Genomic DNA, 25,031 nt, shown 5'->3' on the forward strand with positions numbered 1-25,031 from the left:
CAAAATGGCATGTGTCTTCCTGTGAAGAAGCTGGAGCAAGTAGAACCTAAGTCTTTGATTATAGAATTTATTAGAGGGATTGATACTCACAGATAACACACATGCCAATGCAAATGCTGCGAGAAACTTCACGTTACAGCTACTGAGTTGAGTTGCAGGGTGATTTAGACCTACACGTGTTGCCTAATTTCCTTACAGTGGTCTTGCTTTTTATTCTCAGCTCAAAGGCTATTACATCCTATCTTCCATTTTAAGCACATTGCAAAATAAGCAAAGTCACAGGTAGGCCACTTCAACAGCTGCTGGGATGGAATCAGAAGAGTGAGGGCCAAGCGGGTCTGCGGTAACCACAATTTTTATCCGCTACTATCATGTTTTTTTTCCTCCTGTTGGGAAAACCATTGTATAGTACAATCTGAGAACAAATTCCAAAACCCCATTTGCAAAGTTGCTGTATGGAAAAATGTGTCCGTCTGTCTGTCTATCTATCTCACACTCCAGATGCACATACCATATGTCACACCTTGTTACAGATGCAAAGCAGTCTTTTAAAAAATCACAGAAGCATCAAGTAGATATTGAAGAGCATAGCCTAGAGAAAATATAGAAGTTGTGCAAAGGGAGCAGAACTGAGACCCCATGCCCCATAGATCTCTGGGGGGAGCTGGATTTCCACCAGGAACAAGTTAGATTTTTTGTGAATGATTCATCTTTTTATATGTTTCTTATGTTGTAAATTTTATTTTTAGGGATGTATGATTGCCTCAGGAAATAACATGGCCACTGAAAGAAATCAGAAAAAAATTGTTAGGGCAATTTAATTAGTTGATGTGTGGCAGTTGTTGGTTCATGAAGATGAATAGGATTTAATTAATTTCTCATTGGTATCTTTTGCTAATTACTGAGTTAATGGGTTTTCTTTGAATTTGATTCCATTTAGTCCATAGAATATTTGATTGGTAATTTAACAAATGGGGTCTATTTATGTCAATCACATTTTTGCCCTATTTTATTTGTCACGTTTCAAGCTGTGACACTTTGAACTGTGACAATCTGACTGTGACACTTTGAACTGTGACAATCTGACTGTGACACTTTGAAATGTGATGCCTTTCTGAGGTGTGACTTTAAGGGCATGTGCTGGAATCAAAATATTTAATTATACAGATTTTTATGAAGTGTGGTTGAAGAAAACAACTGAAAGCAGAGCAGCATAGCAGACAGACCAAAGGACATACAAATGTTCAGCAAATTAAATCATCATAAAGTTGTGGAGTGGAGAGGAGGAATCATAAGGACTTTCAAAAGGCTTTTGACAAGGTCCCACACGAGAGATTGGTGTGCAAAATTAAAGCACATGGTATTGGGGGTAATGTGCTGACGTGGATAGAGAACTCGTTGGCAGATAGGAAGCAGAGAGTTGGGATAAACGGGTCCTTTTCAGAATGGCAGGCAGTGACTAGTGGGTTACCGCAGAGCTCAGTGCTGGGACCCCAGCTATTTACAATATACATTAATGATTTAGATGAAGGAATTGAGTGTAATATCTCCAAGTTTGCAGATGACACTAAGCTGGGTGGCGGTGTGAGATGTGAGGAGGACGCTAAGAGGCTGCAGGGTGACTTGGACAGGTTAGGCGAGTGGGCAAATGCATGGCAGATGCAGTATAATGTGGATAAATGTGAGGTTATCCACTTTGGGGGCAAAAACACGAAGGCAGAATATTATTTGAATGGCGGCAGATTAGGAAAAGGGGAGGTGCACGAGACCTGGGTGTCATGGTACATCAGTCATTGAAAGTTGGCATGCAGGTACAGCAGGCGGTGAAGAAGGCAAATGATATATTGACCTTCATAGCTAGGGGATTTGAGTATAGGAGCAGGGAGATCTTACTGCAGTTGTATAGGGCCTTGGTAAGGCCTCACCTTGAATATTGTGTTCAGTTTTGATCTCCTAATCTGAGGAAGGACGTTCTTGCTATTGAGGGAGTGCAGTGAAGGTTCACCAGGCTGATACCCGGGATGGCAGGACTGACATATGTGGAGAGACTGGATCGACTGGGCCTGTATTCACTGGTGTTTAGAAGGATGAGGGGATCGCATAGAAACATATAAAATTCTGATGGGACTGGACAGATTAGATGCAGGAAAAATATTCCCGATGTTGGGGAAGTCCAGAACCAGAGGACACAGTCTAAGCATAATAGATAAGCCATTTAGGACTGAAATGAGGAGAAACTTCTTCACTCAGAGAGTTGTTAACCTGTGGAATTCCCTACCGCAGAGAGTCGTTAATGCCAGTTCATTGGCTATATTCAAGAGTGAGTTAGATATGGCACTTATGGCTAAAGGGATCAAGGGATATGGAGAGAAAGCAGGAAAGGGGTACTGAGGTGAATGATCAGCCATGATCTTATTGAATGGTGGTGCAGGCTCGAAGGGCCGAATGGCCTACTCCTGCACCTATTTTCTATGTTTCTATCATCACATAGGGATAGGAAGAAAGGTTTGGGGGCAGAGGTAGTAGATTGGGAGAAACCAAGGCTTCCATCTTCAATCATAACAGGCTGAACACCACAAAACAGGAGTAATGGAATAAATTAAGATAGAAATCTGTGAGCGATATCATGGTATTTCCACTACTGTGGTATAAGATTAATGGACTGTGCTCAATGCAACTTATTTCGTAGGAACATAGGAACAGGAGTAGGTGATTCAGACCCTCAAGCCTGCTCTATCATTCAGTTAGATCATGGCTGATCTGTATCTCAAATCCATTTACCCGTCACTGTTCTATATCCCATGTTACCCTTACCTAACAAAAATCTATCAATCTCAGTTTGGAAAGCTCCAACTATCCCAGCATCCACAGCCTTTTGGGGAGATAGCTACAGATTTCTACTATCCTTTGTGTGAAAAAGTGTGTCCTGATTTTGCTCCTGAATGGCTTGGCTCTAATTTCACGATCATGTCCCCAAGATCAAGATCAATAGTTTCTTCTTATAGACTCCATCAAACAATGTTAACATTTTAAACACCTTGATCAGATCCTGCCTCAATCTCCTACACAGGAGAATACAAGCCAGCTTTATGCAACCTGTCCTTTTAATTTAACTCTCTAAGCTCTGGTATAATTCTGGTGAATCTGCGCTGAACCTCGTCCTAGGCCAATATATCCTTCCTGAGGAGCAGTGCCCAAAAATGAATGCGGTACTCCAAATAGGGTCTGACCAAGGTGCTATACAACTGAAGCGTAACTTTGTATTCCAGCCTCCTTGAGATAAATGGCAACATTCCAGTCGCCTTTTTGATTGATTTTTGTACCTGTCTATTGGTGTTTAATGATTTATGTACTTGGACTCCCAAATCACTTTGTTCCTCTACAGTTCCTAGTTTTTCATCATTTAGAAAATACTCTGATTTATCTTTCTTGAGTCCAAAGTGGATGACTTCACACATTGAACTCCATCTGCCATAGTTTTGTCCTCTCACCTAATCTGTCTATGTCTCTGCAACTTCTTGCTCCCATGTGCAATACTTGCTGTCCCTCCTAACTTAGTGTCATCTGCAAATTTGGATATACAACTCTGTAGTCCTTCATCCAAATCATTAATAAATATGATGAAAAGTAGAGGCCCCAGAATGTATTTCTGGGGACATCACACCACTAGTAACATCTTGCCAATCCGAATACATCCTCGCTAACCTCACTCTGTCTCCTACCTCACAACCAATTTCCGACCCCAGTCAAAAGGCTGCCTCCAATTTTGCGCACTCATTTTTACTAATAATCTCTTTTAGCTTTTTGCTGCTAATCGGTCTAGATTATGAATGCGGCTTCACACACCAAGGTTCCAAAAGATCTCTGGCACATGTTCAAATACCACTTTTTTTACTTGAATTCTTTTCTTCTAGTTCAGATCTCAAAATTTTATGCATTTCTTTGTTGAATCTTTGGGGCAGAATTTCTGCAGAGATTCTCCCAATTTCCTGCTGTAACTTTGTCTGCACTGTTTCTCTGTGGGTGTCCCAGAGTTATGGTGGGAAATCAAAAGAACCACCTGTGGAAATTCTACCCCTTTTCTGTTCCATCACATTTAGGAATGTTGATGCTGCAGCAATGTAACACTTTTGCTCAGGCACCTAGCATCAACTATAGCAATGGGAAGAGTAGAGCGCCATTCTACCTTTGGACACACTGCACTACGAATACTTGGCTCAGGGATAGTACATCAGACAGGCCTCATTCCAGGCATTGAGTGCATGGTGACATTTTAGTCATCATCATAGGCAGTCCCTCGGGATCGAGGAAGACTTGCTTCCACTCTTAGTGTGAATTCTTAGGTGGCTGTACAGTCCAATACGAGAACCACAGTTTTTGTCACAGGTGGAACAGATAGTTGTTGAGGGTAAGGGAGGGTGGGACTGGTTTGCCGCACGCTCTTTCCGCTGCCTGCGCTTGATTTCTGCATGCTCTCGGCGATGAGACTCAAGGAGCTCAGTGCAGTAGTGAGGGAATACTGCAATGTCAGAGGTGTTCCTTTTTTCGATGAGACATTAAACGTCTGCCCTCTCAGCTGAACATAAAGACCCTAAAGGTGCTATATAAATGCAAGTTGGTTGTTACTTATTGCTGCAGTACTGTGGGCGGGTGGAAGGCAGCGCCACTGAGAGGTGAACGGCAGCTTTAAATGGGAGTGGCTGAAAAGAGAGGCAGGTAGGGACGGATCGAACCGGGGGAAGCAGGTAAGACAGGAACAGCCATATTGGAGAGGGCCGAGAGCGGGTAATCTGAGTGCAAGTGGAGAGCCGGGCCGGGGAGACACACTATTCAACAGGTAGGGAAGGCAGCGGCTCACTGAGTATTGGCGGAGCGGCGCTCTGCGCCGGGGAGACTCGCCTCGCAGTGCGGACTGTGATTGATGCGAGCCCGCTGTCCCTGCGGGCCGGGCCGGGCCGGGCCGGGCTCCCCTGGGACAGCGCGGCGTCTTTAAGCCGCTTTGCAGGGCGACTTCGGCGGCGGTGGAAAATGATGGGCATAACTTTCTGTTAACGATTATTTTTTTTCTTGATCGATTTTATTTAAATGTTTAAAAACGCATCTAAAATTAAAAAGTGTTCTACTTGCAGTTTAAAAATAACTTGAATTTAATTTTGAGCCAAGTATCTGAGTTAGTGGGACAAAGAGCCAGGGAAATCTACCTGAATAGAGCGACCGTAGTGGGAGCCGTGGCTGTAGTCGGGAGCTTCAGCGGGGTAGTTAGCCCTGAGCTCCAGGGTCTCACTTCACACCTTCCAGCACTGACCTCTGGCTGAGGTGTTAATGTCCCCACACTCTTTACTCCCTTCCCCTCCCTTGTGTCTCTTCCCCCACCTCCCGTGTGTGTGTCTCTTTCTTCCCCCCCCCCTCCTCCCGTGTGTGTGTCTCTTTACCCTCCCGTGTGTGTGGGGGTGTGTCTCTTCCCCCACCCCCTCCCCCCCCTCCTCCCCCCCCTCCTCCCGGGAGTGGGTGTGTCTCCTTCCCCCCCCCTTTGGTGTGTCTCCCCCCCCCCCCCCCTTTGGTGTGTCTCTCTCCCTCTCCCCCCCCCCCCCCCCCTCACCACCCTCCTTTGGTGTGTCTCCCTCCCCTGGTGTTGCCCACCCCCCTCTCCTCCCTTGGGGTGTGTGCCTTCCCCCCTGCCTCTCCTCCCTTGGGGTGTGTGCCTTCCCCCCTGCCTCTCCTCCCTTGGGGTGTGTGTCTTCTCCCCCCGCCTCTCCTCCCTTGGGGTGTGTGTCTTCTCCCCCCACCCCTTCCTCCCTTGGGGTGTGTGTCTTCTCTCCTCCCTTGGGGTGTGTGTCTTCTCTCCCCCCACTCCTCCCTTGGGGTGTGTGTCTTCTCTTCCCCCCCCCCCCCCACCCCTTCCTCCCTTGGGGTGTGTGTCTTCTCTCCCCCCCCCCCTCCCTTGGGGTGTGTCTTTGTCTTCTCCCCCCCACCCCCTCCTCCTCCCTTGGGGTGTGTGTCTTCTCTCCCCCCCCCCCCTCCTCCTCCTCCCTTGGGGTGTGTGTCTTCTCTTCCCCCCCCCCCTCCTCCTCCTCCCTTGGGGTGTGTGTCTTCTCCCCCCCCCCCCCCTCCTCCCTTGGGGTGTGTATCTTCCTCCCCCCCCCCCCTCCTCCTCCCTTGGGGTGTGTATCTTCCTCCCCCCCCCCTCCTCCTCCCTTGGGGTGTGTATCTTCCCCCCTCCTCCTCCTCCCTTGGGGTGTGTATCTTCCCCCCCTCCTCCTCCCTTGGGGTGTGTATCTTCCCCCCCCCCCCTCCTCCTCCCTTGGGGTGTGTATCTTCCCCCCCCCCCTCCTCCTCCCTTGGGGTGTGTATCTTTCCCCCCCCCCCCCCCCTCCTCCTCCCTTGGGGTGTGTATCTTCCCCCCCCCCCCCCTCCTCCTCCCTTGGGGTGTGTATCTTCCCCCCCCCCCCCTCCTCCTCCCTTGGGGTGTGTATCTTCCCCCCCCCCCCTCCCTCCTCCTCCCTTGGGGTGTGTATCTTCCCCCCCCCCCCCCCCTCCTCCTCCCTTGGGGTGTGTATCTTCCCCCCCCCCCCCTCCTCCTCCCTTGGGGTGTGTATCTTCCCCCCCCCCCCCCCCTCCTCCTCCCTTGGGGTGTGTATCTTCCCCCCCCCCCTCCTCCTCCCTTGGGGTGTGTATCTTCCCCCCCCCCCCCTCCTCCTCCCTTGGGGTGTGTATCTTCCCCCCCCCCCCTCCTCCTCCCTTGGGGTGTGTATCTTCCCCCCCCCCCTCCTCCTCCTCCCTTGGGGTGTGTATCTTCCCCCCCCCTCCTCCTCCCTTGGGGTGTGTATCTTCCCCCCCCCCCCCCCCTCCTCCCTTGGGGTGTGTATCTTCCCCCCCCCCCCCTCCTCCTCCCTTGGGGTGTGTATCTTCCCCCCCCCCCCTCCTCCTCCCTTGGGGTGTGTATCTTCCCCCCCCCCCCTCCTCCTCCCTTGGGGTGTGTATCTTCCGCCCCCCCCTCCTCCTCCCTTGGGGTGTGTATCTTCCGCCCCCCCCTCCTCCTCCCTTGGGGTGTGTATCTTCCGCCCCCCCCTCCTCCTCCCTTGGGGTGTGTATCTTCTCCCCCCCTCCTCCTCCTCCCTTGGGGTGTGTATCTTCTCCCCCCCTCCTCCTCCTCCCTTGGGGTGTGTATCTTCCCCCCCCCCCCTCCTCCTCCCTTGGGGTGTGTATCTTCCCCCCCCCCCCTCCTCCTCCCTTGGGGTGTGTATCTTCCCCCCCCCCCCTCCTCCTCCCTTGGGGTGTGTATCTTCCCCCCCCCCCCCTCCTCCTCCCTTGGGGTGTGTATCTTCCCCCCCCCCCCCTCCTCCCTTGGGGTGTGTATCTTCCCCCCCCCCCCCCCCCCTCCTCCCTTGGGGTGTGTATCTTCCCCCCCCCCCCTCCTCCCTTGGGGTGTGTATCTTCCCCCCCCCCCCCCCCCTCCTCCTCCCTTGGGGTGTGTATCTTCCCCCCCCCCCCCTCCTCCTCCCTTGGGGTGTGTATCTTCCCCCCCCCCCCCCCCCCCCCATCCTCCCTTGGGGTGTGTGTCTTCCCCCCCCCCCCCCCCATCCTCCCTTGGGGTGTGTGTCTTCCCCCCCCCCCCCCCTCCTCCCTTGGGGTGTGTGTCTTCCCCCCCCCCCCCCTCCTCCCTTGGGGTGTGTGTCTTCCCCCCCACCCCTCCTCCCTTGGGGTGTGTGTCTTCCCCCCCCCCCCCCCCCCTCCTCCCTTGGGGTGTGTGTCTTCCCCCCCACCCCTCCTCCCTTGGGGTGTGTGTCTTCCCCCCCCCCCCCCCCTCCTCCTCCCTTGGGGTGTGTATCTTCCCCCCCCCTCCTCCTCCCTTGGGGTGTGTATCTTCCCCCCCCCCCCCTCCTCCCTTGGGGTGTGTATCTTCCCCCCCCCCCCCCCTCCTCCCTTGGGGTGTGTATCTTCCCCCCCCCCCTCCTCCCTTGGGGTGTGTATCTTCCCCCCCCCCTCCTCCCTTGGGGTGTGTGTCTTCCCCCCCCCCCCCCCCCCCCATCCTCCCTTGGGGTGTGTGTCTTCCCCCCCCCCCCATCCTCCCTTGGGGTGTGTATCTTCCCCCCCCCCCCTCCTCCCTTGGGGTGTGTGTCTTCCCCCCCCCCTCCTCCCTTGGGGTGTGTGTCTTCCCCTCCCCTCCCCTCCCCTGGGGTGTGTGTCTCCCCCCCCCCCCATCTCCCCTCCCTTGGGGTGTGTGTCTCCCCCATCTCCCCTCCCTTGGGGTGTGTGTCTCCCCCCCTCCCCTCCCTTGGGGTGTGTGTCTCCCCCCCTCCCCTCCCTTGGGGTGTGTGTCTTTCTCTCCCCTTCCCCCCCCCCCCATCTCTCCTCTTCCCCCCCCCCCCCATCTCTCCCCCCCCCCCCATCCCTCCCTCCCTCCTCCCCCCCCCCCCCCAATCTCCCCTCCCTTGGGGTGTGTGTCTCCCCTTCCCCCCTCCCCTCCCTTGGGGTGTGTGTCTCTCTTTTTTCTCTTTCCCCCCCCCCCCCCCCCCGGTGTGTCTCCCTCCCCCTCCCTGTAGGTGTTTGCCGAGTGGGCGGCACTGGCTGCCCTTCAGCCGATTCAGTGGCTGCGCCCTGTTTCCCAGCCGCGATATCTGGCCGTGGATCAGGCCGAGTTGCAGCAGTGTGCAGCGGGAGAGGGAGGCACAGACCCAGCTTCTCACCCTGCCTTCACTTTGCCAGGTGACTGGACTTTACACCTCGGGCTCTGGGCGCTTCATCACTCCAGGGAGAGGCAGACGTTTGGAAAAGGACCGAAAATGCCGAAACCGGTAAGTAGTTAAATAGTTTTTTTAAAAAAACAAAGCGTTATAACACGTTTAGTAACTTGAGACGGCGCCTTGCGAAAGGTTCATTTCTCCTACCTGTAGAACTTGTTTTGACGCAGAGATCATTATGCAGCCGCGTCTGTTCCTGTCGCAGTGAACATTTCAAACCTTGTTAACGGCCGAGTAGGGAATGATCTACCATTCATTTGGATTTTTAAAATGTATATAATTTTGACTGGTGCAGCAGTTTTCAAAGTGTAGTGAGTGTTGGTATAGCTGAAATCTGATGTTGGCTTTGCAGTTTGTTCCAGCCGATGATCCATAGTTGGGCCTGGCATTGGGCTGTACTGTTGTCTTGAGTCTGGATTTGATCACTCCCCAGTTAGTTTTAAGCCATTGCCCTTCCACTTTTCAGAGGGGGCTCTGTTCGGTGAACAAAGCCCAGACTTGTAGCAGAGTTACGTTCTTCCAAAGTTTTGGAGCAGTCACTATGGAAACACTAGAGGGTACTATTTGGTTGGTGCAGCAAGTCCACTGAGTGAAAAAAGCAGGCTAGCTTTGCATTTGTGCAGGAATGTGGCGGCCACCGGCTTTGCTGGGTGTTCCTCATTCTTCAACCATGTAAATGTTACCATGCCATTTCTCAAAGCAGGGATCATTTATTTATCTGACTACATGAAAACTTCTAGTGATGCTTTTGGACTGATCAATTAGGTCACAGATTCTGTTCAAGGATAAGCTGAAATCATTGTTCCTATTGATAAATATTGTGCTCATATTTCAAAATCATGAGTACTTTGATTTTGGGTGAATACAATTGCTTTTCTTAACTGTCATCAGAGCTATAACTTGTTTTGTCAATTCTGGATTATATCCTATTTTGGCCATAAATAAAATAATTTGTGTGCAGTTTGATGGTTCAGTAAAAAAACATTGACCAGTAGTGACAAAGCTGAATTAGTTATATCTGGTTGGTCACAGAAGAATATCTGGCAAGACAGCTTCACCTCTTTATCTCAATAAGAAGGCTGGGGAGAAGGAGTCAGTACCTTTTTTTTGTCAGATTATGGATGGGGGAAAAAAAATGGCTTGGCATGTGGCCTCATTCCCATGACCCAAATTGTTGGCTAGTCATTGGAACAGTTTTTAGATTTTTCAAAAGTAATGATTAACATGTCATGAACTCTTGCATCTTGTACACTTTTTTTTTTGGGAATATATAACTTTGTTTTAGTCATCTGCAAGTCATCACTTAACTGAGCCACAATAATGGATTAAGGTTGCACGGATGTTCATTGAATGTGAAATGAAAGTAGTGTAGAGGGCATTAGTGTAATATTGAGACTGGGCAGGAGGTTGAATTGAACAAAGGTTCTCTAATATGGCTAAGATGGCTTTATATAAAATGTGGCATTCACTTTTTATTGTAACAAAGTTCCCTTTTTAAAAAAAAATTTATTAAAACATTAAGTATAATTTCACTAATGTTGCAATGTAATTAATGTAAGCAATTTAGTAAGGCCACAGTTGGAGTGCCGTGTGCAGTTTTGGGATCCACACTGTAGGAAGAATATTGAGGAAATAGTGCAGATTCACTAGGACCTGATGTCCAGACACACAAATACAAATTGTAAAATTGGGAATGTTTTCATTAGAACAGAAGAGATTTATAAGATGCTTGGAAAGAGATGCTTAAAATTATGAAGGAGTGAGGATGGATAGAAACAGTTTTCAGTTGACAGGACATTACAAGGTATAAATCTGCTTTAAAATTAAGACCAGGGCACTGCAGGGGAAAATTCTTTACATAGGATTGTGACTTTGGAATGCACTACCAGAGTTGGTAATTGATGTAGAAACCATGGCAACATTTAAGAATAGGTTAGATAGCTGTTTGAAGGATATGAGAATGGGCAGGTAAATGAGATTAGGACTAGCGCTGATGTGGAGCAAAGAAATATCAGTAGGGGTTAGCTGGGCTGAACAGTCTGTTTTGTCGCCTGTTACAGCAAGCTAAATGTGCAAGGGAAGGCTAGTCGTGTTTCTGCGATCTGATCTGCACAAAACAGTTGAGTCTTCATATCTCGCATTCGAGCCCAGCTGGCCTGCAATTATAAATGTGGCTGAGTGGGACATAGGCTGCTCGCCTGAGATGGGAACAACATTATGGCAAAGCAAAAACCTATGTCATACCCAATGCAAAAATATTTAAATTATTACCCTTGTGTTTGATTTTAATGTACCAACGTCTGATTTGTACATCTTAAATTGGTAGTAATGCTGGCCTTTAGGTTTGAGTCTGAATTATTTTGACTTGTAAAATACTTTCTTTTTATGTAGCACATTATGCAGGCAATTGTCAGTGTTTTTTTACCACCAACTTGCCACATACAGAATGACCAGTGAATCTGTTTTTCAGGTGTCATTCTTGGCTCAGTTGTTGGTACACTTGCCTCAGATGGCTTCAGGCCTCATGACAACAACTTGAGCACATAATCTAGACTGACACACCAATGCAGTACAGAGGGTGTGCTATGCTGTCTGGTGTGTTCTTTCAGAGATGAGATCTTAAAATGAGCCAGTTGGGTGGATGTAAAATATTTCATGACATTACTCAAAGAAGAGCAGGGGAATTTTGCCATAGCCAACATTTGTGCCTTAACCAATATCACAAACATATCTATTATCATTTACCGAGGGAACAGTAGCATAGTGGTAACGTTACTGGACTAGTAGTCCAGAGGCCTGGACTAATCTAGAGACATGGCAGCTGGGGAATTTAAATTAATTTAAATTAAATAAATCTGTAATTAAAAAGCTAGCATCAGTAATGATGGACCATGAAACTACTGATTTTTGTGGCTTTTAAAAACCCATCTGGTTCAGTAATATCATTTAGGGAAGGAATTCTGCCATCCTTATCTGGTCTGGCCTTTAAGTGACTCCAGACTCTCAACAATGTGGTTGACTCTTAACTGCCCTCTGAAATGGATAGCAAGTCACTCAAGGGCAACTAGGCAGTAAATGCTGGCCTTGCCAGCAACGCCCACATCCCGTGAATGAATTAAAAAAAAATATATTGCATTTGTGGGACCAATTGGCTGCTACGTTTTGCCATATTACTTGTGCTGTAAAGCACTTTTGGACGTCTTGGAAATACAAATCATTTCTTTCCTTTTGCTGGTGTTAGTAATGTTAGACAGGACACTGCAGGAGAAATCCCTGCTCTTTGAATGGGGTCTTGGATCATCCTTATGGACCATGAGAGCAGCCAAATGGGTCTGGTTTAATGTCCCCTCTAGAAGGCCTCAGTTTAACATCTCCTCTGAAAGACAGGCAATGCAACACTGCCTCAGTACTGCACAGTATCAGCCTGAATTATTACTGGAGTGAAGATGCAACACGAACTCTGACTTTGATGTGAGTGCTACCAACTGAACTAAACTGATCATAAATTCATGAGACTCCGAGTCTGTTTGAATTCTTCCTAGTTAAGGGTGTGACACTATTCAGATCGCTGTTCACTTAATATCAATTTAGTTGTTCAAGGTATCTGTTCAGTTGCGAGTTTGTCTTTAGAATATTTTAGAAAGGTGATCTCTTAAATTTCTGCTAAATTGCAAAAGGAAGTTGTGTTTCGTTGCAATTGCATTAGTTTCGAGGACTTGAAAGGAGTGCCTTGTTTAAATAAAATATAGAACACCAGTTAGATCTTGATTTGTGACTCATACATTGGGTGGGTTCCAGCAAGTTAATCACTGCCTTTCATCTCTTTTTTTTTAAAAAAAAAAAAATTTTTTTTTTAAAGTCTCATTTCATAAATCATAATGGATGAGAGATTGCTGTATATTTGAGAACACTGGAGCAAAGGCTACTTGACTCTTCAGTGGCCAAACACTCTCTCTAAAATGTCATCAGACAGCTTGAATTTGGTATCCATGAAGTCCTGTCCATGCCCTGTATTAAACCACTACAAGTCAATTAATGAAGTGAGGGCTCTGAGTTAGAAGTTGTAACATGAAACCAAATTGAAGCTCATTTGAATCCTGTTGGATTTCTCCAGTGAAGATTATAAATCAGATGCACAATCTTGAATGCTGTTTTGGCTGAATTATTCCTGTGAATGAGTACCTAGCTGACTGAGTCCCATTCTAAAATAACTGTTTTGTGGTGAGAAAGAAAAGAGACTTTATTTATATAATGCCTTTCAGGTTGTCCCATAGCGCATTATAGCCAATTAAGTACTTTTTTGGCGTGTAGTCACTGTGTAATGTAGGAAATGCAGCAGCCAATTCATGCACAGCAAGCTCCCTCAAACAGCAATGTGAACATGATCAAATAATCTGTTTGTGATGTTGATTTGAGGGAAGAATGTTGGCCAGGACACGAGGGATAACTCCCATGCTCTTCGAGATTGTGCCATTGGATCTTTTGTGTCCACTTGAGCTCAGACAGGGCCTCATCTGAAATACAGCACCTGAGTGCGACACTCCCTCAAATTTTGCCCTGGAGTATCGGCTTGGATTTTTGTGTACCAGTCTCTAGAATGCGGTTTGAAACCGCAACCTTCTGACTCGGGCGAGAGTGCTACCAACTGAGCCACGGTTGACACTGATCAATGAGTGAGATGATTGATTTGTCAGAGTATTTTTAACACCCCATAAAGCTGGTACAGCTTTGTCACGTGTATCAAATCATAACATGACTTTTTGATTTGAAATTCAAATTGGGAATAATGTTTGCTTTCACTTATCTTCTGCACCCTCTTCACTTAAACATCCATATTCTTGAGCATTGTTGAGTTTTTGGCACCTGTGCTTCCTCATCTCTCAAGTTTTTTTTTCCTGTGTTTAAAGCTGCTAAGCTGAAGGTTCTTTGATCTAAGCAATTTTTTCCAAGTTGTAATCGTGTAGTATTTTTGAGATTAAAGATGAAAGTATTTGGGGAGGGGATTGGTCAGCTCCTTGGGGTTGGTTTCACTTCATAGGCTAGGTGTTTTAAAGGGCTCAATTTTGGCCAGGAGTTGCTCTTTTTTTTTTTGGAGCAACTTGTTTTTTCTGGCATAACTTTAAAAATCCCCATTTTGCACATTCAATTTGCACCAGTGTAAGTGAGCTGGTTACAAATTTTTTTTCCTCAAAGGGGTTGTTACCAGCCACCTATGCCAGTTCTGCTCATTTAGGCCACTTTGGCCAGCTAATAGTTACTTAGGCCAGCGTATGTGGCCACTTCAGAAAACCCTTGGAGAGTTAAGAAATCAGTGCAGGTCGGTACATCGGAGGCCATTCGGCCTGGGATAGGGGCGGGAAGGGAAGTGGAGAGGACCTGCACCTAAACAATCAAGACTTACAAAGCACTAAACCTTGGAAACAAAAAGTAATCATTCGATAACAAACAAAAAATTGAAGTATGTCCTACATTATCCAATTTAATTAAAGGCTCCTTTTTTCAAGTTCGCTCTAATGGGGAAATCCAGGGAGGCATGTGTACACAATAATCCACACTGGCCAAAGACCGTTAGAAAGGACCTGGTGAAAGTAGAGGCTGATGGCATATGGCAAGTGGACAAGACCTAGTGGGCACTTTGGAAGCACTTGCGGTGGACTATGGAGGGCCTAGACTCCTCATATTCTTAAACTCAACCTGGGAAGGCAGCGGGCCATCCGGTGCAGGAGGCCACTCGTCCAGTGCTAGGGGTGAGCAGGCAGGAGAATTGATGGGTATCACCCAGGCAGGAGCACTTTCTATAAGTTCTCCTGCCTGCTCACCCCAGCACTGGACGAGTGGCCTCCCAGTGTGATTTTCTAAGATTAAAGTGATTGAAGCTTCAAATCAACTACCCCTACTCAAACAACATTTGGCCGGCATTGGGTCCCACATGGTGGCTGCAGCAAGACACAGAGGCTGGGAGCGAGGAGCTACTGCGTATGCACGGACATCACCAGCGGACTCCACTGCACATGTGCAGATGTCCCGGCATTGTTTTCTGCGCAGAACGCTGGCTCTACTCCCGACTCGACTGGCCACGCTGCGCGACCACATGGAGGAGGCCGGACAGCGGCCAAAGTAGGAAGGAAATTTTTCGCTGCACATCTTAACGGAGAAAAATAACGCATCTCCGGTAAGTGCGGTGAAAAACTGGCTGGGCCAAAATTGAGCCCATTGAGATGTTCTTTCTCACTGAAGCTGATGTTGCACATTGGGGTGTGTATGACTAGTGGCCATTTTGTTTTGTATACATTTTTAGTTTCAATAGACCGCCTGTCTACAGACTTGATCATTTACAGTCTTCTGCTGAGAAGAAGCCCAGTCTTGATTTAAATAGTGATATACTGGGGCGCTTGTACAATAAAAGGACACTTGCGACTATATAAATCATGTGCTTCCTGTTGTGACTGGTCATTTTCCATGTCAACATTTAATATTCAGACTGGATTTTGTAAGCCTTTAAAATGGAAATTCTACTTGCCAAGTGCTACCTGTCACAGGGAGGTTGTTGGCTAGTTGCTAGTAATTGATGCAGTGGACTGATTTTCTGACTTGAGTCCCTTTAATATGGAATTGGGGGGGGAAGAAAGTGGATGAGTCCTGGAGCCTTCCTGTTAGGATAGACCCACCCTAATAAAACCCATGTTTCAAGTTGCAAAATAACCTCCTGCCAGCTGCTGTTTTGAAGATGTATATTCAACTGACATTTGTGCATTTATAGCTCATTGTGTCATGGGATTTCCCAATATTCTTAACTGACAATGAATTACCTTGGAATGTAGGCAAATGCACAATTTACATACAACAGTGTTCTGCAAAGAGCAATGAGATGAATGACTGGTTAATCTATTTTAGTAGTGCTAATTGAATGAAAAATAATGGCCAGCATACTGGAGTTGTTTACCCAACTTTGCTCCATATCCTTAACTAGCAAAAATCTAACTTTATAATTATGCTCCCTTATTCTGTATTTCCCCCACCAGAGGAAATAGTTTCTGTTTCTACCTATCTAATCCCTTCTATCATTTTAAATACATCAATTAGATCACCCTTTAATTTTCAAAACTCTCGGGAATTTAAACCAAGTTTATGCAAATTGTCCTTATAATTTAATCTTTTAAGCCCCTGTATTATTGTGGTGAATCTGGGCTGTACCCTTTTCATGTGGTTCAGCATCCAAGACTGAATGCAGTACTCCAGATCTCATATATTTTTAAATAAGCAGATCGTGACTTCAATTGGCATGCAGTGCCTGATTTGATACCACGATTGCTAATTTGGATGTTTCCGCTCTCCATAATGCCATGTTCTGAAAATGTACGGAAGTATGCGTGAAGCAACCCTGCAGAGACACTGTTGGTGCTTCTTAAAATGGACACACATCTTTCAGGTAAGTTTGAATTTCAGCTTTTAGACTTTTACAAATATTTTATTGAAGTAATGGCTTGGTGCAATACAGTTTGAAAAGTTTAGTGTGCAGGGAGTCCTGCTGGATGCTTGCAAGGCTTTGGATGATGCAGAAGACCTCTGAGAAGACAACATGCTAGAAATTGTTTACAATATACATAGATGACCTGGAAGAGGGGACAGAGTGTAGTGTAACAAAATTTGCAGGTGACACAAAGATTAGTGGGAAAGCGGGTTGTGTAGAGGACACAGAGCTGCAAAGAGATTTGGATAGGTTAAGCGAATGGGCTAAGGTTTGGCAGATGGAATACAATGTCGCAAAGTGTGAGGTCATCCACCTTGGGGGGGGGGGGGGGGGGGGGGAAAACAGTAAAAGGGAATATTATTTGAATGGGGAGAAATTACAACATGCTGCGGTGCAGAGGGACCTGGGGGTCCTTGTGCATGAAACTCTTGAGTTTACCTGAAAATAACCATAAACATTAAACAGTGCCACCCGCCTGGGTGACACAGCAGACATTTTCAAGGCCCCTTTTTTTTGGGGCGCTAAAATCAAATTTTTTCCAGTGCCCCCTATAAAAGGGGAGGGGGACACTAAAAGCACCAGCAATTAAAACAAATTAAACTTTAAAACGTAAAATCAAATTAAAATTTGGTTGCCGGGCGTGATGATGCACTCCAGTCCCTCCGGTGCCCACCTCTCGCGGAAGGCTGCGAGCGTCCTTGTGCATGAAACTCTTTTGAGTTTACCTGCAAAACATAAAAACATTAAACGGTGCCACCCGACCTGGGTGACACTCCAGACATTTACAAGGCCTCCTTGTGCATGAATCCCAAAAAAAAGTTAGTTTGCAGGTGCAGCATGTAATCAAGAAGGCAAATGGAACGTTGGCCTTCATTGCGAGAGGGATGGAGTACAAAAGCAGGGAGGTCCTTCTGCAACTGTATAGGGTATTGGTGAGGCCGCACCTGGAGTACTGCGTGCAGTTTTGGTCACCTTGCTTTGGAGGGGGTACAGAGACGATTCAAGAGGCTGATTCTGGAGATGAGGGGGTTACCTTATGATGATGGATTGAGTAGACTGGGTCTTTGCTCGTTGGAGTTCAGAAGGATGAGGGGTGATCTTATAGAAACATTTAAAATAATGAAAGGGATAGACAAGATGGAGGCAGAGCGGTTGTTTCCACTGGTCGGGGAGACTAGAACTAGGGGGCACAACCTCAAAATACGGGGGAGCCAATTTAAAACCGAGCTGAGAAGAAATTTCTTCTCCCAGAGGGTTGTGAATCTGTGGAATTAACTGCCCAAGGAAGCAGTTGAGGCTAGCTCATTGAATGTATTCAAGTCACCAGATAGATTTTTAACCAATAAGGGAATTAAGGGTTATGGGGAGCTGGCGGGTAAGTGGAGCTGAGTCCACGGCCAGATCAGCCATGATCTTGTTGAATGGCAGAGCAGGCTCTAGGGGCTAGATGGCCTACTCCTGTTCCTAATTGTTATGTTCTTGTGTTCTTATAAATACTCTGGATCAGACAGCATTCATGGCAAGAGAAACATGATGTCTATGGTTGAGGTGCTGCCTGACCTAAAAATTGGCCAGAATGCTGAAATAAAAGCCGCCACAAAGCAAACTTTTCAATCCAACTTTATCCATATATGTATCTAATATGACATCGAGATCCAACTAATCACCCTTGTGCATTCCCTTCGTGACTGACTTGTGTGTGCCTTTGCCTATCCTACTGATATCACGCAGTGCTACCCCAGTGGCTGCAGCATGGCTGGTGGAAGGCTGTTGACTTTCAATGGGGGAGGCTGCAGGTTGCCTTGCAGGACAACCTCTGAGCTAGTGGCTGGGAGTGTCAAATTGAGTGATTCATCTTCACTTGCTTCTCCCTCTTGTCCAACCATTGGCTGGGCAGGCTGGAATTCTTGGGTGTCTGAAATGAGGCAGGCACAAGGGTCGGGTTGTGGTGAGAGGAGGGGGGAAGCAAGAGGTGAATGCTTACACCATGTGCAGCTTATAAATCCGAAGAGATTGTGGGATGAGGGGAAGTGGCATGTGAGAAGGATAATATACCAGCATCTTATTGGACCTCTCTTGTAGTGTTGACCCCCTGCACAAAGCTGGAGTGCCGTGTGCAAGAGCTTAGGTAACCTTTCTTTGGCTTGTTAAGCCATTTGTGTTACAGCTGAAACAATTTAACCATTTTTTTAATGTGCAGAAGAGGAGCTGAAGACTGCCATTTTGGAATTCTTAAAAAAAAAATTCAGAAGGCAGTTGAGCTCTAAGGGCTAAAGATTGCATGTTTTTAAATGATAGTTTTTTCATTTTAGAAGGCAGTGCCCCTTTGAGGGCTCAAGACTGCTTTCTAAAATGACAGGCTAGCTTTAAGGCAATGTTGCCTTGCTCCAGGGATGCTATGGCCATGCTGGCTTGGGCCTCCTGCTGAGTGTACTGCCTGAAACAGTGTGTTGTACTGTAGGTTCTGCACTCCAGTCATTCAAATCAGCAGGCAGTACCAAAATAACGGTGCTGACTGCACTCTTTTTGTGGTGGGAGTTAACCTCATCTCATAGCACCGGCTAGTTTTTGTTATCGGATTTTTAGGCCTAAATAGACACACCACCATGGCAGTAACCTGTTGAAAAAAATTCAACTTAATCCATCAGAAATCATGTATCCATCACATCCATGCTGACTTTGATCAGCTTATACTTGTTGTAGGTGCTCAGTGACTCTGGTGGATTCTAGTAACTATCCCACAACTTTAGTTGAAAATTTACGGGCAGTATATCATGTGGTTTTTGCTTAAGTTGCCTTGGGCAGAAGTTGGAACAGTTAATCCGTTACCACTTTTTTTGTTAAAGGCTAAAATACAAATTATATTTGGTCCTAAAGTTTCCATGGGCATTTTTTCATTCTCAGTAATTTTTCATTTGGAGGGATCTGAGCTTCAAACTGCATTCTCTGAATGCCAGCCTTGCCATTGATCATTGGTTGTAGGCACAGGTGCATGCTTGAAGGTGTGGTCTTCTGGCTTGAAAGTCTTAAGCCAACAATGAGTCTGGGAACCTGCATAGAATTCTCAGACACAGGCCTCCAATGTAAAACATTGTTGCTACCTTTTTCAAATGCAGAAGATTCTGATTGTATAGGTAACCTTTCTTTATCTGCATTATGTTGCAAGTCTTATTTTCAGCAGCAAGTGTTCAGGTTATAAAGAACCCAAGATAGCAGCCAAAAGACTTTAAAGGAATCTCTAGTGATTGGTGTTTTCGCCCCCTCCTTTGTCTTGGTAGATTTTGCTGTCTGCTGGGGTTTGTTTTTATGTACACTTGGGTGAACTTCCAGTGAACTACTATCTGCTTTCATTTTTTTTGATTTGTAAATATCCTAATTCTTTGATTAATTTCTTAAGTCAACTACAAGAAAGATGTATCTGATGGACAGATTGTACCATGTGCGTTATTTGTATGTGTACATACAGCAGTAATTCTAACCAAGGACAAGATACTTTTACCTTGCAGATTCATTCTATTCTCGGGATGGAAGAAAATCTTATGCTCTCCCAACTTATTGGCCATCTTGAGTTTAAGAGGGGAGTGTTGCATCAGATTGAAAGAATAAAAAAAATCATATCCATTTTTCTTGAGCAAATGAAACAAACCTGTTAGATTAAAGAAACAATGTTCAACAAACCAATCTGATCTAAATCAAAGGCAGTATTATGAATGTTGACGTCAAGGAGCCAAACAATTCAGACTGTCACAAGATTCTGTCAGCCTCTCGCACGTTCTGTACTACCCGACTGTGTGGAACTTGTGTTCCAGACTGTCGCAGTGAGATGCCTGACTGCTCTACTTCAAAAACAAGTGCTTTTCTTCTGATTTGTCCTAAAGTCCTCTGTTCAAATCAGAATTGGTCATGACTTGGAATTAATGATGGAACAGTTACAGAATTTAATACAACCTGAATGCATGCAGCATTTGTAACAAGGTAAACAAGTTGATAGCTCAAATAGAAATAAATGGGTATGATCTGATAACCATTAGAGATGTGATTGCAAGGTGACCAAGGCTGGGAACTGAATATTCAGGGGTATTTTACATTTCAGAAGGATAGGCAGAAAAGAAAGAGGGGTAGCTCTAATTAATAAAGGATGAGATCAGTGCAGTAGTGAGAAAAGATATTGGCTCAAGATGTAGAATCAGTTTGGGTGGAGATAAGAAATGAGGGACAGAAGTCACTAGTGGGAGTGGTCTACAGGCCCCCAAACAGTAGCTACACTGTAGGACGGAGTATAAATCAAGAAATAATGGAGACTTGCAAGAAAGGTGTGGCAATAATCATGGGTGATTTTTAATCTTCTTATAGATTAGACAAATCAAATTGGCCAAGGTAGCCTTGAGGGTGAATTCAGAGTGTATTTGGGATGGTTTCTTGGAACAATATGTTGTGGAACCAACCAATCAGCAGGCTATCTTGGATACTGTGTAATGAGACTGGATTAATCGTAGTAAAGGATCCTCTTGGGAAGAGTGATCATCACATGGTAGAATTTCAAATTCAGTTTGAGGGTGAGAAAGTTGTATTTCAAACCAGTGTCCTGAACCTAAATAAAGGCAATTACAAAGGTATGAAGGCAGAGTTGGCTAAAGTGGACTGAGAAAATAGATTAAAGGGTAAGACGGTTGATAAGCAGTGGCAGACATTTAAGGAGATATTTCATAACGCTCAGCAAAGATGAATTCCAGTTAGAAGGGAAGACTCTTGAGAAGGGAGAACCATCTGTGGCGAACGAAGTAAATGAAGCAAATTGAAAACCAAGGGATACAATGTTGTGAAGATTAGCAGAAAGAAACATATAAGCAAACAGTAAGAGCTTCTATAGTTATATAAAAAGGAAGAGTAGCTAAAGGGAATGTTTATCACTTAGGATGAAACTGGGGAATTAATAATGGGAAATGGCAGATACTTTGAACAAATATTTTGTATCTGTCTTCATGGTAGACACTAAAAGCATCCCAATAATAATCAAGGGGCTATTGGAGGGGGGAACTTAAAACTATCACTAGAGGAAAAAGTACTAGACAAACTAATGGGATGAAAGGTGGACACGTCCCCTGGACCTGAGAGCCTGCATCCTAAGGTCTTAAGAAGTGGATGATTGGTTGCAATTAACCAAAATTTCCTGGATTCTGGAGAGGTCCCAGTGGATTGGAAAACTGCAAATGTAATGCCCCTATTTAAGAAAGAAAGGAAGGAGATAGAAAGCAGGAATCTATAGACTAGTTGTTGGGGGAAAATGCTGGAGTCCATTATTGAGGAAATAGCAGGACATTTAGAAAATCATAATAGTCAAGCAGAGTCAGCATGGTTTTATGAACGGAAAATCTGTTTGACAAATTTGCTGGCGTTCTTTGATGTAATTAGCAGGGTGGATAAAGGGGAACCAGTAGATATATAGTGTATTTGGATTTCCAGAAGCCATTTGATAAGGTGCCACATAAAAGGTTACTGCACAAGATGAGAGCTCACAGGGTTGGGGGTAATATATTAGCGTGGATAGAGGATTGGTTAACTAACGAGTTTGGATAAATGGGTCATTTTTAGGTTGGTAAACTATAACTAGTGGGGTGCCACAGGGATCCGTGCTCGGGCCTCAACTATTTACAATTTATATTAATGACTTGGATGATGGGACCAAGTGTAATGTAGCCAAGTTTGCTGATACAAAGCGAAAGCAAGTTGTGCAGAGGACACACACAATCTGCAAAGGGATATAGCAAGGCTAAGTGAGTGGGCAAATATTTGGCAGATGGAGTATAATGTGGGAAAATGAGGTTATCCACTTTAGTAGGAAAAATAAAAAAGCAAATTATTTTAACTGGAGATTACAAAATGCTGCGGTACGGGGGGGGGGGGGGGCGGAAATCGTACATGAAACACAATTAGCATGCAGGTACAGCAATTAATTAGGCAGGCTAATGAAATGTTGGCCTTTATTACAAGGGGAATGGAGTATAAAAGTAGGGCAGTCCTACAACTACAGGATATTGATGAAGCTACATCTAGAGTACTGTATACTGTTTTAGTCTCCTTTATTTAAGGAGGGATATAATTGCATTGGAGGCAGTTCAGAGAAGGTTAACTTGGTTGATTCCTGAGATGAAGGGGTTGTCATCTGAAGAAAGGTTGGGCCTATAGTCATTGGAGTTTAGAAGACTGAGAGGTGACCTTATTAAAACCTATAAGGTTCTGATGGGGCTCGACCAGGTAGATGTAGAGGATATTTCCCGTCATGGGGGAATCAAGAACTAGAGGGCATTGTTTCAGAATAAGGGGTCTCATTTAAAACAGATGAGGAATTTCTTAAGATTGTGAATCTGTGGCATTCTCTACCTCCCCCAGAGAGCTGTGGAGGCTGGGTCATTGAAAATGTTTACGATGGAGACAGACAGATAAGGAAGTCGAGGGATATGGGGAGTGGTCAGGGAAGTGGAGTTGAGGCCAAGATCAGATCAGCCATGATCTTGCTGAATGGTAGAGCAGGCTCGAGGGGCCAATTGGCCTACTCCTGCTATTATGTTGTGCTCTGATGTGTTTAACCAAACCTCCTCTCCATCTGTCCTGAAAGTACTGATTTGTGGCAGGCTGCAGTTGATCTGGCCCTGGCAACTCTTCAGTTCTTTGTACATCGCCTTCAAACAGTGGCAACAAGTTGCTGATAATTGAAGCATCACAGCTGGGCCGAATCTTGTCCACCCTGCTGCTTCCAGAAGGGGGTTACTGACCAGCAATCGGGAGTGGAAAATCTGTGACTGCACTTGGAGTCTGAATCCCTGCTAGCCTGGCCAAGATACTGGGCTCTACAGACTGAGAATTAATCCTCGAACTTTCTGGAATGACTCTGCCATTACTGAGGCGAGATAACTGGTAAATGTGCTATCTGGGAGGTCTTGTTTCAACTACATGGAGTGCACCAACCATGCAAGTGCCCAAAGATCTCTACAGCTTTTTGTTTTGCAATAGTATAATTCTTGTCAGGTGATTTATCAGCGAAGCTATGCAGTGTGTCATCTGACACACCCATCTCCGATAAGGTTGCTGCCACGTCACCCCTGTATTCGAGTTAACATGAATTAATTTACTAGAACAAGTAAAATCAGTTTTCTTCTCAACTCCGTCTGAAATGTTGGCTAACTCTCTTTCTTTTGAATATTTGACCAGTTGTGTAATTTTTGAATTGCCATGGCTTGGTTTTACCCTCTTTTTGCCTTAATGTGTCCTTCAAAAACATTTTGGTTGAGAAATTGACACCTCTATCCTCTCCACTCAATTTTTTTCCTGTTGTATGATTCTCTATGTCCTGGGAGCCTGTCAGCTCCCAGGACATGAAGAGTAAGTGACCATGCTTCATGTGTGAGCCAAGAAGAGTTGCTGCACACAGCAGGAATTGTGCTAAAATTGTGCATGGCTGTGCTTCAGTAGGAGTCAATCGACCAGATAATGTTTTTGAGCAAGGGTCTCTCTTTTCCCCCCTCTTTCAGAAGGAGACCCCCCTCAAAAATGTCACTATCTTTTTTACCTTTTGCAGACTGGCCGTTTCCAACATGTTGCAACTAATGGGATTAGTGCATACCATTTCTGCAAAAGGAGCACTCCTTTTAGTACAGGAATGTGATGCATACTTTCAGGAAAAACTTATTTCCTGCTATAGCAGAGACCAGGAAGCAGGATACCTGTCCAGCATAGCAAAAAGGTGAGTAATGGGGGCAGCAGATGCAAAAGGAAATTCTGGACATTCTTCCTTTTTTGCATCCTCACAATCTTGAGGCTGGTGCATAAAATGCATGCCCCTGCCACACCCCCTCCATTCATGCCACCAGTCACTGGCTGAACTTGATTGATTTTAGCATAAAGCAGGCAACAAACTGGCCACCTTTTTGGTCTATATATGACTGGCTCAGCACTACACCCTATGAACTTTGTAACTTGATTCTGGGACTCTGTTCCTGCCATTGACTGCTTCAATCAGTTTACTGGCAGCAGATTATTGGGTCTAAATCTATCGCTGGGCTGCAGAAAAATGATTCAGATGCCAATCTCTTGGTTTCGGCGGGGGGCTTAAACTAGCTTGGCAGGGGGATGGGAACCTGAGAATAGATTTCAGTAGGGAAGGGAGTAAAGCTGGAATTGGAAAGTGAAAATGTAGGAAGTGAATTTGAAGGACTGAGAAAACGAGGGTTAGGAGGTCTGGCTGTACTAAATGGGATATACTTCAATGCAAGGAGTATAACAAATAAGGCAAATGAGCTGAGAGCACAGACACTTGGGAGTATGATAAAGCTATTACAGGGACGTGGCTAAAAGAGGGGCCGATATGGCAGCTCAACATTCCTGGTTCCAGGATCTTCAGACTGGATAGGGAGGGGAGGGTCACGGAATTGATTAAAGAAACTATTACAGCTGTGAGGAGGGATGATCTACTGGAAGGATCGTCAAATGAGGCCATAAGCATTGAATTGGAAGAACAAAAAACAGGCGATCGCACTACTGGGCTAGTATTATAGACCCCCATATGGTGAGGGAGAGATAGAAGAGCAAATATGTAAGCAAATTTCTGAAGTGCAAAAACTATAGGGCAGTAATAGGGGATTTCAACTATCATCATAATAACTGGGACACAATTGGTGTGAAGGGTATAGAGGGTGCGGAATTCCTAAAATGCATTCGAGAACTTTTTTAGCCAATATGTAGCAAGCCCAACACTGGAGGGGACAGTTCTGGATTTAATTTTAGGGCATGAAGCTGGGCAGGTGGAAAGGCATTTAGGTGTT

General features: G+C 45.7%; 1 protein-coding gene across 3 annotated transcripts in view; it reads left to right on the forward strand.

Annotated features, from left to right (window-relative positions):
* Window positions 1-4,680: 4,680 nt before the first annotated feature.
* LOC139273171 (ezrin-like) overlaps window positions 4,681-25,031 on the forward strand; it is a 104,787-nt gene continuing 84,436 nt past the window's right edge. Inside the window, exons 1-2 of one of the 3 annotated variants that reach the window (XM_070889704.1) lie at window positions 4,681-4,745; window positions 8,707-8,795. In XM_070889704.1, the coding sequence (XP_070745805.1) occupies window positions 8,784-8,795 (12 nt within the window). In that variant the 5' untranslated portion in view covers window positions 4,681-4,745; window positions 8,707-8,783. Of the gene's footprint in view, window positions 4,838-8,633; window positions 8,796-25,031 lie in introns of those variants that run through there. The other 2 variants (XM_070889702.1, XM_070889703.1) reach the window with 2 other exon arrangements.

This window comes from Pristiophorus japonicus, chromosome 9, assembly GCF_044704955.1.
Source record: "Pristiophorus japonicus isolate sPriJap1 chromosome 9, sPriJap1.hap1, whole genome shotgun sequence".
Classification (NCBI taxonomy): Eukaryota; Metazoa; Chordata; class Chondrichthyes; family Pristiophoridae; genus Pristiophorus; species Pristiophorus japonicus.